Genomic DNA, 16073 nt, shown 5'->3' with positions numbered 1-16073 from the left:
AATATTTAAATATTTGTCGATGTTAACTTTTAAAATTATAAAGATTTTTTTTAAACAACAAAAATCAAATTATCTAACAATGATTAATCTATACTACCTTAAACCAGTGAAAACAAATTTTAAACTATATAGTTTATTTTAAAAATTAAACAAACACTAAATGTTTAATTATTTACTCGATAATATAAATCTATGAAACGAAAAGTTTAATTTTTTAAAAACTTTATAAATTTGTGAAATGTTACAATATCTTTGAATATGACAATAAAACAATATTTTACTAATCTTTATATATATAGTTACGATTTAAATAATGAAATAATAATCTGAATATATATATATATATATATATATATATATATATATATAAGAAGATACAAATACATGTGAAAGTTTGAAACAATCTATTCAATGAAAAAAAATATACAGTAAACTTATTATGTTTTAGAAGTTGATAGACACATATATATTATAATATATACCAATTTAGAATTGAAAACAAAATATTTATATAAAAATAAATGAAAACAAAAACCCGCGCGGTTGCGCGGGTTGAGATCTAGTAAAACATTAAAAACAAATTTAATGTTAACTCTTTCAAAATAAATATAATGTTAACTTTGTTTAACGTCCCAAAAATCATGCAAATCATTAGAAAATGCAAGTATTTACTAGAATCGCAATTCACAAGTCACTAACACTTTTCTGGTACGGGACTTTGTCAGTCACGGAAATGGGCTACAAATGAATGATGGGCTTTAAAAGTATCCTATAATCTCAAAAGAAGTTAGGCCCAGGACTAAACACGAGGTTCGAACAAGTATGAGGCCGAAAAAGTTGTCTTGATATTTTAGCATTTTGTCCTTTATGGGGACAGTGGTGTGACGGGTGTCAGTTAGCTGACAACCTAAATAAATATTAAATTTTTGTATTTTACTGTTTCAAAAGTTATGTGATATGATATTTTCGTTTTGAAACTCTTGTTTCCAATAGTTAAAACGGAGCAGAACCAAACAAATAATGCATGTTATCATTACTGTTATTTTAAAATATATAAGTGTTGACAGAAGAATTATACCTATAATTTTGAATGTGGGAAAACACAATTTTAATAAACTTAAGAGAAGTAATAATAATGAAGAGTTATCGACTACAAAATCCAAACTACGAACTGAAAATTGAAAGAAAATTAGATTGGACTTGCACTATTAGTAGATTGGTAGATAGAACAAAGAAGCAAATTAAATGAAGATGAATAAATATTAAGAGAAAATGGGGAAGATGATGATTCGTGTGGACCAAGTCTTCTTCTCCTTTAGCTTGCCTTATTGGTAAAGTATCCTTTAGCAAGCAAACGTACCTGTCACTCCTTTATTTTGTTTTCACCTTCTATTCTCTCATTAACTTTTTCTTCTTCTTTTTGTTTGGGTCAACTTCTCAATAACTTTTGTGTACGTTTAGATTATTTTATCAACAATCAGTGTTACTATACTATATATATATATATATTTTTTTTTTTTACTATACTATATTTTAAACTGATGATATCTCTGGAACAAAGAAAACGACATTATCCTAGTAAAAGAAAATTTCTTAATTTTAAAAGGTTGGACAAAATTGGATACTGTTTCAGTTTATAAGGATTTAAAATATTTATTTGGTATGGAAATTGAACCGAAATTTCAAGGTTACATAAATAGCAATTTTTTCTTCAAAATTACAAAAATATATCGAAAACAAGATGCTTTGCATTTTTGATGATATATTAAAAGGGAATAATATCATAGTTTAAACATTTTCAGAAAAAATAAAACCATCCTATATTTTACATATATATCTCCCATAAATAGCAGTATTTCCTTAAGTTTTAACCCTAATTTGGTAAAATTTAAAATTTGAATACTCTTTAATAGAATATAAAATATTTTTTTACGATGCGTTTAGCAAAAAATAATTTTTAAATTTTTATTTCGTTTCGTAAAAAATATCACATTTAATTTAATAAAATATATATCACCTTGATTTGATAGACTTTTTATTGCATAATATGCTCTTTTGTCAACTATATATATTATTATTATTAAATAAATACAAACTATTCTTTTAGAAAAAAAAAGGAAAATACAATCTATTTTCTTTTACTTCTTACTTTTCAAACCACTAACAGTGATTCCTCTATTTTACTTCACAAAACGACAAAAAACTAAGCAGTAACATTTGCTAGGGTTTTATTACAGCAACCCTTTAGTGAGGGAAGAGAGAAAAAAAACATAAATAATCGAGAAAAAATGAAAAAAGCAAAACTGGAATCGCAATCCAAAACACTTGTTTTCTAACCTTCTCGGAAACGCAAAAAAAAGAAAAGAAAAGAAAAATAAATTTCTTGCAATTGAAGGTACCTTTAATCGTGGCCTTCTTCTCTCTTTGGTTTCTTCTCCGTATAATTAAAAAAACCCATTTCCCAACTTTCCTTTGGGTGTTCGTCTGGTGAGGTTTGGTGAACGAGAGAGAGAAGAAGACAACAAGTACGAGTCTTTTGCTTCAAATGGGTCGCGAATCTGTGGCTGTGGTGTCTTCGCCGCCGACGGCGACTGCGAGGGGTACTGCTACTGTAGCGGCGACATCGCTTGCTCCTGGGTTTCGATTTCATCCGACTGATGAAGAACTCGTGAGCTATTACTTGAAGAGAAAGGTTATGGGTAAGCCCGTACGTTTCGATGCGATTGGGGATGTCGATATCTACAAGCATGAGCCTTGGGACTTAGCAGGTGCTTCGCTGGGTTTCTCTAATCTCTCTTTGTCTCTTCCGTGTCTGGGAAAAGAGTTTAGCTTTATGGGTTTTTTTTTCTCTGCTTCTTCATGGTTTTGTCTCCTGATTCAATTCTGGGAAAAGAGTTTGGCTTTATGGGCTCTGAGTTGCAGATCTACCTTTTGCTATATTTAGGCTGTAAAACTGTGAAGAGATTGTGCATCCTATGGACTTATTAATTGGGCAAAATCTAGTTTTTTTTCTCTCAGATTTCTTGAGAAATTATGTATGAATTGAGCTTCAGTTTTGTTTGCTTGTGTTTCAGGTAATGAAGTTTGTTATTCTGTGTTTTTGTCTGTACTTTTTTAGTTTAGTGTTATCATGTCCAGTTGATATTGTCTTCTGTATTTCAGATTCCTTAAGGATTTCATGCTAACTTGTGCTTCCGCATTAGTTTGCTTGTGTCTCAGGACATGAAAGTTTGTTGTTGCGTGTCTGGGTATCTCAAGTTTGGGTTTTGTCCTCTGATGTGTTGTGTGTGTTCCAGTGTTTTCAGTTTTGTTTGCTTGTGATTCAGGAAATGAAGTTTGTTATTCTGTGTTTGGTTATCTGAAGGTTTTGAGTTTTGTGTTTCTTAAGCCAGGTTCATTTTTTGTCCACTGGTGTCATTTATTTCAGATTCGTTTAGGATATCTTGTTAACTTGTGCTTCCGCATTAGTTTGCTTGTGTCTCAGGACATGAAAGTTTATTGTTGCGGGTCTGGGTATCTCAAGTTTGGTTTCTGTCTTCTGCTGTATTGTGAGTGTTTTCAGTTTTGTTTGCTTGTGTTTCAGGAAATGAAGTATGTTCTTCTGTTTTACCATATGAAGTTTTGAGATTACTGTTATTAAATCAGGCTTCATATTCCTTAAGGATTTCTTGCTAACTCGTGCTTCCACATTAGTTTGCTTGTGTATCAGGACATGAACTTTGTTGTTGCTTGTCTTGTCTGAGTATCTCAAGTTTGACTTTTTCCCTCTTCTGCTGTGTTGTGTGTCTGTTTCCAGTGTTCTCGAGGTTGAAGACAAGAGACCAGGAATGGTACTTCTACAGCGCGCTAGACAAGAAGTACGGGAACGGCGCTAGAATGAACCGAGCCACTAACAAAGGCTACTGGAAAGCAACTGGAAAAGACCGAGAAATCCGCCGTGACATTCAGTTGCTCGGTATGAAAAAAACACTCGTTTTCCACAGCGGGCGTGCCCCGGATGGGCTCCGGACCAATTGGGTCATGCACGAGTATCGCCTTGTGGACTATGAAACTGAATCCAATGGAAACCTCGTGGTATAGTTTTTTTTATCTTCCAAAGAGTTACCTATCAGTTTGTTTGATACTGTCTAAAGAATCGTTTGTTTGGTTGCAGCAAGATGCATATGTGTTGTGCAGAGTGTTCCACAAGAATAACATTGGGCCACCAAGTGGGAACAGATACGCGCCATTCTTGGAAGAGGAATGGGCTGATGAGGGAGTCGCTCTGATTCCAGGAGTAGACGTTAGGGTCAGGGCAGAGCCGCTACCTTTTGCCAATGGAAACAACCAGATGGACCAGGTTTGTGCTTCCTTCATATATGCAAAAGATATGTGTTGAAACCATCTCTTAAGTAGTTCCAGTGGGTTCAGATCTTTTGTGTGTGCCCTCTTGGGTTCATATAACTTTGTAACTTGTCTTATGAAATTCAGCCAGCAAGCAAGGACCTCATTAACATCAACGAGCCACCAAGAGAGACTACCCCAATGGATATCGAAGTTAGCCATCAGAATCATCATGAGAATGCCCCCAAGCCGCAGGAGAATAACAACAATAACCATTATGATGAAGCTGAGGAAGCACTCAAACTTGAGCAAGCAGAAGAAGACGAGCGTCCTCCTCCTGCATGTGTTCTCAACAAAGAAGCTCCATTGCCTCTCCTTCAATACAAACGAAGACGCCAAAACGAACCAAACAACAACTCAAGCAGGACCACACAGGATCACTGTTCGTCCACAATAACAACCGTCGACAATACACCAATAACTTTAATCTCATCATCTGCTGCTGCTGCCACCAACACCGCCATCTCTGCATTGCTTGAATTCTCTCTCATGGGTATATCCGCAAAGAAAGAAAACACACCGCAACCTCCTAACAAGGAAGCTTATCCTCCTGCTCCGCTTCCATCTATTGAAGAGAAGCTTAATGATCTCCAGAAGGAGGTTCATCAGATGTCTGTTGAGAGAGAGACTTTCAAGCTTGAGATGATGAGTGCAGAGGCTATGATCAGTATTCTCCAGTCGAGGATCGATGCACTTCGCCAGGAGAACGATGAGCTGAGGAAGAACAACGCCACCAAGGGACAAGCGGTGCTCTAAAACCAACTCTTCAGGTTTCTTCTCCTTTGCATTCTAGCTGTAATATTATGAGCTATCTATGTAGCTTCTTCAGACGGATTGAGAACCATGTGAGTCTCTGTTGTAAAATTAGGATAAACCGGATCGCAGCCGCTGAGCTGGGTGTCTTTTTTCTTTCTTTCGGATGTTTAAGCATCTTTTGCGAACATGGTCAGGTTGGTCCATTGTCATATATTATCCTATCATGCTCTTTTCAGACAAGAACGCTATATGTTTGTTTCAAGAGTGCATGGTTTGATGGTCACCTATTTGGGCAAAAACCGTTAATAGTGGTCAGATCTGAGGGCATAATCGTCTCTTTACTTCTCGTACTGTATCTCATAATGTTCCGTCTTTATGAGAGTAAAGTGATTTTCAAGTAATACCGTGACTGGGGGTTGTCAGAAGGAAGGGCTTTATCGTCATTGACCAATTCCCGTAGGGCTACATCAGCGACAGCTACGGTAGAAGACTTTTGCTACAAGTGAAGAAACTAACAAAAGAGATGCTACTAATCAAATAAACATAGCACCTTTGCACACGGAAGAGATTTATTTGATGACCTCTCTTTGACATTTCAATGTTTGCATAGAAAGGGCATGCCTGCATTGACCGTTGAAGAGCTATTGATAATCTGAAATTGAGATTTTGATGTTATATACTAGAACACTTGTTTTAAAAACTAGTCTGTATCCATGTCAGTTTCATCCTTGGCCCTCCTCTTCGATGCCTTGTCAACTTTACGTTCTATAATCGATACAGCTAAATCGATCGAAGCTTGAAATCCAGAGATAGTAACTTTCCTGATAAAAAACATGTCAGAAGAAAGAAGTTAGACACTACATTGTTCAAGCTCTGCATGTTATTTCAGTAGCAAGCAAATGTTTTGTTAGACAATACCTATCAGTAGTTCCAGGGAGAAACCCTCCTCGGCCTGATATCTTTATTCTGGCACCACTTGACTGCCATTTTACAGATTCAAAAGACAACAAAGGCGTGAGAGATTGGTGATGATGAAATTGAGTGAGAAGAGAGTCGAAAGGGATCGGAAATATTGGAACGGACCTCACTGATCTCCATGATGTGACTTCCTTTACGGCCAATGACCACACCTATGTGCTCATCCGACACACCTATTGTCACCGAGTTGTAACTATCTTCCTATAATATAAACAAAAAAACATTTCTAAGTATTGGCTTAAACTTTTGAACTAAATATCTTATACTCTAGTTTCGTTGAGCAGAAAACAGCCATTCAAAGAAACATTTAAACTCTAAAATGACCTTCTTTCCAGGGAAGTCTAGATAAAGCATGGGCAGTCTCCTATCTTTTAGACTTTGCTAGCAGCCAGCATCATAGAATTTCTTTCATAATCACTGATATAAATTTATGACTGAAGATATATTGTGAGAAGAGAGAAAACCTTGTGATTTTGTTTACTTCCAAGAGATCTGCGTGACTTCACCGATTTCCATGCGTGCAAAATGTTGCGAAGACCTAAATCTGGCGTTGAAAAGGATCTTTAGAAGAAAATGAAGATTCACCAACCGACTTATTTGTTCGGAAAATTAGGCAAGTGACTGAAGTTTTGTCCTTGGAAGTTACAGTGCCTTACCAGATACCAATAACACTAACCTAATACTATCTATGACATATATAGCCGTGCCTAGTTGCTAGCAAATGCAGAAGTCATTACTTCTAGACACAATCACAGAAACACAGAACATGATAACGAAAGACAATTCAAGAAGGAGATCAAACTCAATTAGTAAGCCACTTGTGGAAGAATATACCTTTTCTATATGAATTGGGGGAGTGCATTTGCTGGGAGTAATCATCCTCTTCGGTAAGCTTAGTCAAAATCAAAGCAATTGCGCGCATCTGCTCCTCCATGGTTCCAGATAGTGTCAATAGCCTATCACTCAGCTCGAAGTCCAGAGGAGATATCTTGATACCAGCCTTGGAGTTTTCAATAAAGAACCTATGGCAAGACAATCATATACGTTAAGGGTTAGAAGATGTAGTAATGCCACATCCTGAAATTAAATATAAATATCCAAAGATTTGACTCTGGACCCCATAAAATCCCTTTTATTCTATGAAGAGAAGATTCCTTGTTCTCTTGAAGATATGAAGTATGAAACAATGACAACAACAAGAACACATTCTCATATGTCAATTTCCCAGATAAACTACGAGAATAGAAAGCAAAAAACTTACCTGATGGTGGCTCCTCCTTTTCCAATGATGCTTCCACATGAACTGTGTGGAATCACAACTCTTGTTCTCCTAAGCTCAACATCACTACCATCTTCAGCTTGAAGCTATCAAAAATGAGGAAAACCAAATAAGGATAAATGCAGACAGCTAGAAGCAATTGAGGTCACTGTGCAACATCACTGTGCTTCTAGCAATTCAGAAAAAATTACCTGACAGTGCAATTTAGCAAGAACAAGCTGGAATGCAGTGAGAACTTGTACAGTCGTGCCAGACATCACAACGATTCTACAAGTCGTTCCTGGGAAATATTCTTGATTACGCGAGAGCAGGATTTGAGCACCAGAGTGATCCTGGAACTGAGTGATGGTTGAGCCACCTTTCCCAATCACATAACCAGCCAACGCTTTGGGTACAAGGAAACGTATGTGCGTTGGCTTCTCACTAGAGTCTGAAACAGGATGAAAAAAAATACACCAGCCACTCTAAGAAACAAAGTATAATATCACCCACTAAATTACACTATTGGATCCTAGAGATAGTGAGCTCGATCTCTTTCCTTAAATTTTTAAATAATTTCGTCGATGATCTGAATATCTGATTATAGTCGAACTTGAGGGAAGCTAAACAGATAGAATGCAATCCAATCCAATCATCAGCGCCGCAAATCAAAACTTCTAGTTTTCTCTAATTCGATGGAATTATGCCGGGAGGAGCAAAATCGAATCGGAAAGTACCAGGTTCTTGCGATGGCTCCTCCGGGGATTCATCCGTCGTTTCGGACTCGGTGGAATCCATTTCCGCTGCGAAAGATAGAGAAACAATCAGCCGATGGAGTCTTGGAGATGAGGGAAAGAGAGAGGACTCGATTTGATGAAATCTGCACTTACCTCTCTGCTTGTGTAAGTATGAATCTCCTTCCGTTAACTCCGCCGCAAATTTTTCACTATGAGTTGTAAATCTCCGGCGACGTAGTGGTGATTCTCTCGGCGTTCGTAATCGTATTCTGTTAACCGCCTTCTTCGTGTTTGTTGCTGAGGTGGTTGGTTTGTTTGTCAACTCTGATTGAAAAAGAGTCAAACTTGTTATTTTTTTATTAATTTTGTTTTTTGTCAAATCCAACTTATTTTAATTAAATAATAATTAATTTAGGGGCAAATCTCCAAAATAGCACTTTTATAAGTTTATATCACAAAAATAGCACTCCAAAACTAAAATGACCAAAATAGCACATTTCTAAGTTTATCCTTTGAAAATTTTAATTTTTTTATTTTTCAAAATTTGAAATCTTATCCCCAAAACCTCATTTCTAAACCCTAAACTCTAAACCCTAAATCCTAAACCCCACCATTTAACTCTAAACCCTAAGTTTGTGACTTTTGATAAAACATTAAGTACTATTTTGTGACTTTTGACCTTGAGTGCTAGTTTGGAAACAAAAACTTGATTTAGTGCTATTTTTGTCTTTTTTTCTAAATTTAGTCCCGTTTTCCAATTATTTTTGTACGCAAATTCATTTAGTTCAAATATTCACTTCACTCTTTAGTCTTAAGTCTTAACTGGAAGTGGTCTCTCCTCTCTTTTAGAGAGAGGATTTTTTCTCTACTTTCCTTGTTCCCAAATTTAATCTTTCACAAGGAGTAGAGATAAGAGAGTTTTCCAGATCGGTTTTTGTTTCCGGCGACGCACTTTTTTCTTCGGTGGTCGGCCGGTTCTGTCTCCGGTGTCGCGTCGTTACTCTCGATGGTCGTCCGGCTTTTGTCTCCAGCGTCTTTGCCTTCTTCTCCGGCGATGGCGGCTGGCTTTCTTGGGTTGTAAAGGGTTGGGGCGGCGGATGATATCTCGATGATGGTTTATCGACGTTCTCCGCCGGTGGGTGATTCTGGTACATGTGATGTTTGTTCTGTGTGGGTGTGGCTCGGATGAGATCTCAAAATAGTTTGATTGAAGCTCTCCGAGAGTTAGTGCTCTGGCAATGATGGTGGATGCCGTGGAGTTGTGGTGGCTGTGATCGTGAGGTTTGGTCCCGGTGAGCCGGTGGTTTCCCGTGTCGGCGTTGTCGATTTGCATGTCGGGAACATGAAGGGGTGATTTCAACCACGTGTTTCTCTTTCACAGTGGTTTGAACACGTGGCTGCGTAGTCAATGCGTTTCCACTTTCGTGTTGGCGAATTGTTCAATGGGCCGTTGTTGGCCTTTGTAATGTTTAGCTGTGTTGGGTTTTTTGGTGGATTAAATACTTTTTGTAATGGACTTGTATGGTTACTACTTTTATAATAAATAAAATTTACAAGGAAAAAGAAAAAAAAGTCTTAACTGGAAGTATTTTTCATCTCTTTATATGATGTAACATATTTATTTCTTAAAGGTATCATATGAATGTAGCATTCAATCTACCTACCTACTCTAATTGAATACTTCTACCGTTTCATTTCATGTTGCTCTAAAAATTCTCACGTAGATTAAAAAAAATCATTAAATTTTATTATTTGTTTTATTTAATTATTCTCACATAGATTGAAAAAAACTATTAAATAAAAATCTTGAATATAAAACAACACTTAAAATGAAACAAATTTTTAACTCTAAAACAACAATTATGAAACAAAAGGAGTATACTTTATTCACTCTACAATTTTAATGTTTTCATAAATAATAATATTTTAACATTAATTTAAAAATTAATACCTCAAGAAAATAATGTTCTATTTTCTGTTTCGTAAAAACTATAAATTTATGTTTTTCTTACAAAAAATATAAATATTTTTTAATTAGCCCATGGATTTTACCACTTAAAATAAATATCTCATAAATTGTATTCATTTCATAAACTTAAGACAGATTGTAGCACATAACAGGTTGAAGATTTTAAATAAATTAAATACCACACATTATAAGGACATTTGCTGAATCATAGGCAGAAAGAAAATCCATTATCTTCTTTTGCCTTCCTCTAAGGTCCATTCGAAAAATCTAGAAGCTGACAAGTGTGAGGAAGAACATTGAATGAGCTCTTATTTTATGGTGACCAATGACCCATTAATAATTTTAAAATTTTTTGTTTTGTTTTCTTCGCTATCTAATATGACAATTGTCACCTTCTCTCTTGCTCCATATATTAACTGCCCATTCTCTTCTTCAATTTCTCTCCGGATTTTTCGTCGTGTTCATCAATTTTCTCAAATTTTATCGATTTGTTTTTGTTTTTCCCTTTCCGTTTCGCCATTGACGAAGTACTCGTAGAAGAGGTATGTCTCGATAATCTTTTTCCGGTTGATTTCATTATTGTTTGGTAGAAATTTTCACCGGGATGATCAACATTGTTTTCCTCTTTTCAGGGAAAGTTGAATTTAGGGATTTTCTGGGTGGCGATTGATGTTATTGTAGTAATCAGGTGAGATCGATCAATATAGAGGACGATTGGGTGTGAAAATTTTGAATCGTTTGATTTTTTTTGTTTTCCCGGGGAACTTTGTGATGTTATGGTTTAGATTCTGAGTGTGAGGAATCTTGTTAATTGCGAGGGAATTGAGGATGACTGATATTGATCCTTCGCATCAAAAGACGGAGTCTATGGATGGCTCCGGTGCTGACTTTGCTCGTCGTTTTGAGGATTTCAATGAAGGTTGCATCTCATTTGAGTCTTGCAATCCAGATAATGGTGATCAAGAGGATGAACATTCTCTGAGGAGGAGAAGGAGGTCTGACCTCGAAGGTGATGACATAGCTGAATCCTCTGCTGCGAGAAGGCGCCAGTCCCGGATCCTGAGCCGCTGGGCAGCAAGGCAGGCTCAGGAGATGATTACCACCATTGAGAGGAGGAACCGTGAGTCTGAACTTATTGCTATTGCTGGTTTGCACGCTGTCTCTACGCTTGACTCGTCTTTCCTCAGGGAGGAGACGCACTCTCCTCCTCCTCCTCCTCCTCCCTCGAGGCGTCGGGCTGCTGCTTCTGAGAGGCCTAGAACTCAAGCATCTGAGATTTTCCAGATGTGGAGAGAGTTGGAAGATGAACACGTGCACAATACGGCACGTGAGAGGCTGAGGCCGAGGCAAAGAAGTGCTAATGCATTTGTGAGTGGAAACAATGAGAGCCTGAGGGGATCAAGTGAGAGTGAGAATGATTACAGATCTTCCAGTAGAGAACAGTCTCCAGATCTTGGCGATGTTGAGAGTGAGAGGGTGAGACAAAGTGTGCGTGATTATGTATCTAATGTAAGAAGGAGAGACGATAACCGTAGAGGAGAGTTGGTTGGTGATACTGAAAGAGAAAGAGTCAGGGTTATCAGGGAGCGTATGCAAATGACGAGTCAGCAGAGAGGAGCTCGTGCAAGTCGAAGAGAAGATCAACAACGATCTCTTGGCTCACAAGATGACCGAACTCATGAGAGTCCACAAGCTCAGAGGGTCCGTGAAGGGTTAGCCGTTGAGAATGAGGAAGGGCAACGGGAGGATACTCGTAGAGACTTGCGGAGATTACGAGGAAGGCATGCATTTGTTGATTTGCTCATGAGGATTGAACAAGAGCGGCAGCGAGAGCTTCAGGGTTTGTTGGATCATCGTGCAGTCTCTGACTTTTCTCATCGCAACCGGATTCAGGTTTGTTAGTAGGACTATCATCTTTGTCTTCTTTGTTTAAATGTTTATTGCATACTAATGATAGGAGGGGACAACTTATAATATATGGACCGCACATAGGATGAACTGTAAAATCTAGAGTGGGCTATAGAGTTTGGGAGCATCTTTGCTGGTTATGTTTCCAAAATTCTCGTTTCCCCTTTAATAGTGAAACGTTACTGGTGTTTGTACTCCGATTGACAGAACCAAAGGTGTGAGAAGGAAGGCGTATTGTACGCTAAGACTGTGCTACTAGCACCATATGTTAACGTAATGATAGACCTTAAATCCCTGTAACTTATCTTTCTAACGGTTGTAAACCTTTCGACAGTTGCTACTTAGAAGAAGATTCTTGCGGAATGAGCCACGTACAGATGAAGTTAGAGCTCCATCAATGGCAGCAAGTGAACTTCGCCAGCTAAGAGATAGACATACAGTTTCTGGTTTGCGGTAAAAAAAAAAAAAAAAATTCTTTCTTGTTCAATTATACTTGTCACATAGTCATTGATTGTGAAGTGTGTATATGTTATATCCTTGCGTCTCATTTGTCTTCCCACGCTCACTGAAGATATGCATATTATGGTTGGCTTTACATTTTCATTTTATCGACTTTAACTTTTGACATTTAGCTTACTCGCAGCTAACTTCTCGATATTGATACTGATGATCACAGGGAAGGAGTCAGTGACAGGCTAGAAAGCAATACTAATGTCGATAACATCAATACTTCCAGGATTAACCGAACAATAGCTAATACTACTGAGGATTCTCAGAGGATAAATGAGAGCTTGAGTTCTTCTAGACAGGGGAATGGTACCCCACTCTTACCTAACGATTTGGGAAGGTCTGGAAGTAACCGAACAAATATAGATAGAAATTGGGAAGAAGAGACCAGTCAAGAAAGGGTTTGGCCTGAAGTTTTCAGAACAGACGAGAGGCAAAATTTGCTGCAAGCAACGTTAAGCCAGTTAAGTGAAAGGGATAACGGTAACGCAGTTATAAACGAACAAGAAAACTCAGTTGATGACCTGCACCAGGATGGAACTGGGAATTCAGATGCAACTGTTCTGATAGAAGATCAGAGTGTATGGCCTGCAGATAACACTAGACAGTCTGACGGAAATTGGCCAGAGACACGGTTTGGAGCACTTAGGAGTCGCCGTGTAGTACCTATGAGAAGAGTAAACAGGCTCCATTTACCTAATGACGATAATGTTTACAACATTGAGCTTCGAGAGCTACTAAGCAGGTACTGACATAGTGGATTCGTTTTTTCTGTTTTCCTGGCATATATTCTCTTTGTTAATGGAATTGTTTTCTTCTCACTCCTGTAGGAGAAATGTTTCTAACCTTCTACGCAGTGGTTTCCGTGAAAATCTGGATCAACTGATACAGTCCTATGTTGAGAGGAGAGGAGGACTTGCTCACGTTGACTGGGATTTTCAACCAGCAATATCGGATTCTCAAGGACATCATACAGAGCAGCAACGGTTTCTACAGGACGAGGATCAGCTTGATGGGATCAATCAAACGCTGCCAACTCCACCAGTGCCTCCACCACAGCCAATAAGTCATCATACCAACTACGCTCGTCACTCTCTGCATCGATCTGAACTTGTAAGCCTAGAACTTTCAGGCCTTTTAATACTCTCTTAACAGCTCTGTGTTCTGGTGTCTTATCATAAAAATGGTGTATTAGCTCTGAGATTTCTTATACTTTAAATGTCTTAATATGGATGGTGCTGGTGAATAGGGATGGGAGATGATGAACGACTTGAGAGGAGAAATGGCTAGACTTCAGCAAGGAATGAGTCATATGCAGAGGAATTTAGAAACTTGTATGGATATGCAGTCTGAGCTGCAGCGTTCGGTTAGGCAAGAGGTCTCTGCGGCTTTAAACCGATCTCCCGGTGACCAAGGTTTTTGCCTTTTCTATCCAAACTTTCATTCCTAGTCATATGGAACTATCTGTTAACTAAATGGATAATGTCATCAGGTCTTGGAGCAGGAACATCCGAGGATGGGTCGAGATGGGGTCATGTAAGGAATGGGACTTGCTGTGTCTGCTGTGATACTGACATAGATGCCCTCTTGTACAGGTAGATTATTTGCTCGAACCCGTGATTTACATAACCGAAAACCATAGTCTGATCATATCTTTGTGAAACTGTAGATGCGGGCACATGTGTACTTGCTCAAATTGCGGTAACGAGCTAGTCAGAACTGGAGGGAAATGCCCGTTGTGTAGAGCGCCAATCCTTGAGGTAATCAGAGCCTACACTGTCGCATAAGCCCTCTGAGATTGGAGAACAAGGAAAAACAAACAAAGATAATGTGATTGTATTGATGTCTGAGCAAGAACAGGTTCGAAATCTTTGATATTGTTTTAAAGACTCTTCACTACTTTGAATTCTTCCTCTGGTTAAGATCCTTGATCTCTTGTTTAAATCATGTTCGTCTCTAAGTTCTTCAAGCCATTGTCTCTGCAGATTGTTTCAGCGATGTAAACTCTCTGAAATGGATCAAACCAAGAACAGCAGACATAAATTTATTCGGTTAACAGTAGCCAGAGGTATATTTTTTTAATTTATTGAGTGTGATGTAGCTCTGTATAAGAAAGAACAAAAGTAGTTGAGATAAATTTCACAAAGATGATTTGATATCATACGTGTGCATACAGATTCACCATTTCATGAATATAACTAATACAGATTCACCTATGAGCATATACCCAAATGATATTCAGGGTTTCTGTGAGTTTTCTTGTTTCATCTCGGCCTTAATGGCTAAAGCCAAGTGATCATAAGCTTGAGACCAAGCTCCTTCCACTTCTTCATTGTATTTCTCCCCCAATCCTTCTTTCAGTGTCCTCACCAAAGCCTCTTTCACCACCTGAATTCACATACTTGCATTTATTAAACGTCTTTTTGTTGAAAAATCAACGAAAAACATTAGTTAATTGATTAAAAGAGACCTCAAAGTGAGGATCAAGAACTCCACTTTTGAGATGAACAGAACCCAAGTATTGGATGGTTGTGTCAGGCACAGCCACTTTGCCTTTCTCCCTCAGCTGTATTGCTGTTTCACATGTCTACACCCCCAAGAAAAGAAAAAAACTGATAATCTTAATGGTTACAAAATTTGAGCTTGATAGCTTTTAGCAAAACTAAAACAATGGTTTACTATCCTACTTAATCCCCCTATACAAAAATAAAAATCCAGAAAGCAAACCGAACCGAACCACTTGTATTATTCAGTAAGGCTTATATGTTGATAGGAATCGATGTAATGTTTGTTTTTGGTGGATTTTATGAATGAGTCAATACATATTAATTATTCTTTATTATACTAAAATAGAATTTATTATATTATCTCCAAGAAGAGGACAAAAGCAACTAGCTAAGTCCAAACAAGATAGACCGCAATATCGTGTGCACATGGCGTAGCCAATATAAAACAGACAACAATATTTGAAGAGTCAATAAAGATTCTTAGCTGTAATAATGAAACCATTTTAAATTTATCTAAGAGGTGCAATGAAGATTATGATACGATTCTAAGACTATGATACGATTCTATATGTAAGTGATACACATATATAAACGTATATATATATGTAGATCAGTAGATGTATCAGGTTCATGTATATCACAAAACAGGGTAAGTACATACCATCTTGAAGACTTTAACAGCATGAGCTTTGAGTTTAGGATTATTGTGAGGCACTTCATCTGTATCTCTTAGGAAAGAGAACATGTCTTTAGCTGGTGGTGCTATCTCCAGTATCCTATATATTATCAGTATACTGTTTATTAGCTCACATACATAAACACCAGATATAGATTACGTATTAACTATGCTTGTATGTATTATATGCTTACTGTGAGAAGAAGTGAAGGCTGTATTTGGGGATGTCGTGCTTCAGTATCTCCCAAGACTCCTTCACCAAAGCTTCTTGCTTGTCTGTAAACACAATCTCCCCCATCTCTCTCCTCTTTCTCTCTCTCTCACTCTTTGAGACCTACTAATTCTTTGTTTGTATGCATTTTTATTTCTGTTAAAACTTTCACTATTTTCTAAT

General features: G+C 37.5%; 4 protein-coding genes across 4 annotated transcripts; 2 read left to right on the top strand and 2 right to left on the bottom strand.

The window, feature by feature from the left end:
• Positions 1-2296: 2296 nt before the first annotated feature.
• On the top strand, positions 2297-5326 carry LOC106377152 (NAC domain containing protein 50). The gene is made up of 4 exons (XM_013817330.3): positions 2297-2768; positions 3797-4074; positions 4154-4339; positions 4471-5326. The coding sequence occupies exons 1-4, from the start codon at positions 2546-2548 to the stop codon at positions 5137-5139; spliced, it is 1356 nt and encodes a 451-aa protein (XP_013672784.1). The 5' UTR covers positions 2297-2545; the 3' UTR covers positions 5140-5326.
• A 364-nt stretch (positions 5327-5690) lies between these two features.
• On the bottom strand, positions 5691-8469 carry LOC106377153 (protein BTR1). The gene is made up of 9 exons (XM_013817331.3): positions 8266-8469; positions 8113-8178; positions 7588-7826; positions 7379-7482; positions 6952-7139; positions 6582-6661; positions 6223-6318; positions 6058-6119; positions 5691-5960 (listed from the first exon to the last, which is right to left on the bottom strand). Exons 2-9 carry the CDS (start codon positions 8171-8173, stop codon positions 5840-5842), a joined length of 951 nt encoding a protein of 316 aa, XP_013672785.1. The 5' UTR covers positions 8174-8178; positions 8266-8469; the 3' UTR covers positions 5691-5839.
• Positions 8470-10329: 1860 nt separating this feature from the next.
• On the top strand, positions 10330-14712 carry LOC106377149. The gene is made up of 9 exons (XM_048759285.1): positions 10330-10623; positions 10714-11974; positions 12324-12442; positions 12666-13241; positions 13327-13609; positions 13746-13911; positions 13989-14091; positions 14166-14356; positions 14482-14712. The coding sequence occupies exons 2-8, from the start codon at positions 10910-10912 to the stop codon at positions 14281-14283; spliced, it is 2430 nt and encodes an 809-aa protein (XP_048615242.1). The 5' UTR covers positions 10330-10623; positions 10714-10909; the 3' UTR covers positions 14284-14356; positions 14482-14712.
• On the bottom strand, positions 14605-16073 carry LOC106377150 (non-symbiotic hemoglobin 2-like). Its single transcript, XM_013817329.3, has 4 exons — positions 15874-16073; positions 15665-15779; positions 14967-15083; positions 14605-14884 (listed from the first exon to the last, which is right to left on the bottom strand). The coding sequence occupies exons 1-4, from the start codon at positions 15975-15977 to the stop codon at positions 14735-14737; spliced, it is 486 nt and encodes a 161-aa protein (XP_013672783.1). The 5' UTR covers positions 15978-16073; the 3' UTR covers positions 14605-14734.

The sequence above is a fragment of the Brassica napus genome, chromosome C5 (assembly GCF_020379485.1).
Source record: "Brassica napus cultivar Da-Ae chromosome C5, Da-Ae, whole genome shotgun sequence".
NCBI lineage: Eukaryota > Viridiplantae > Streptophyta > Magnoliopsida > Brassicales > Brassicaceae > Brassica > Brassica napus.
Note: the sequence above shows the minus strand (reverse complement) of the source record. Positions and strands in the feature narration are given on the sequence as shown.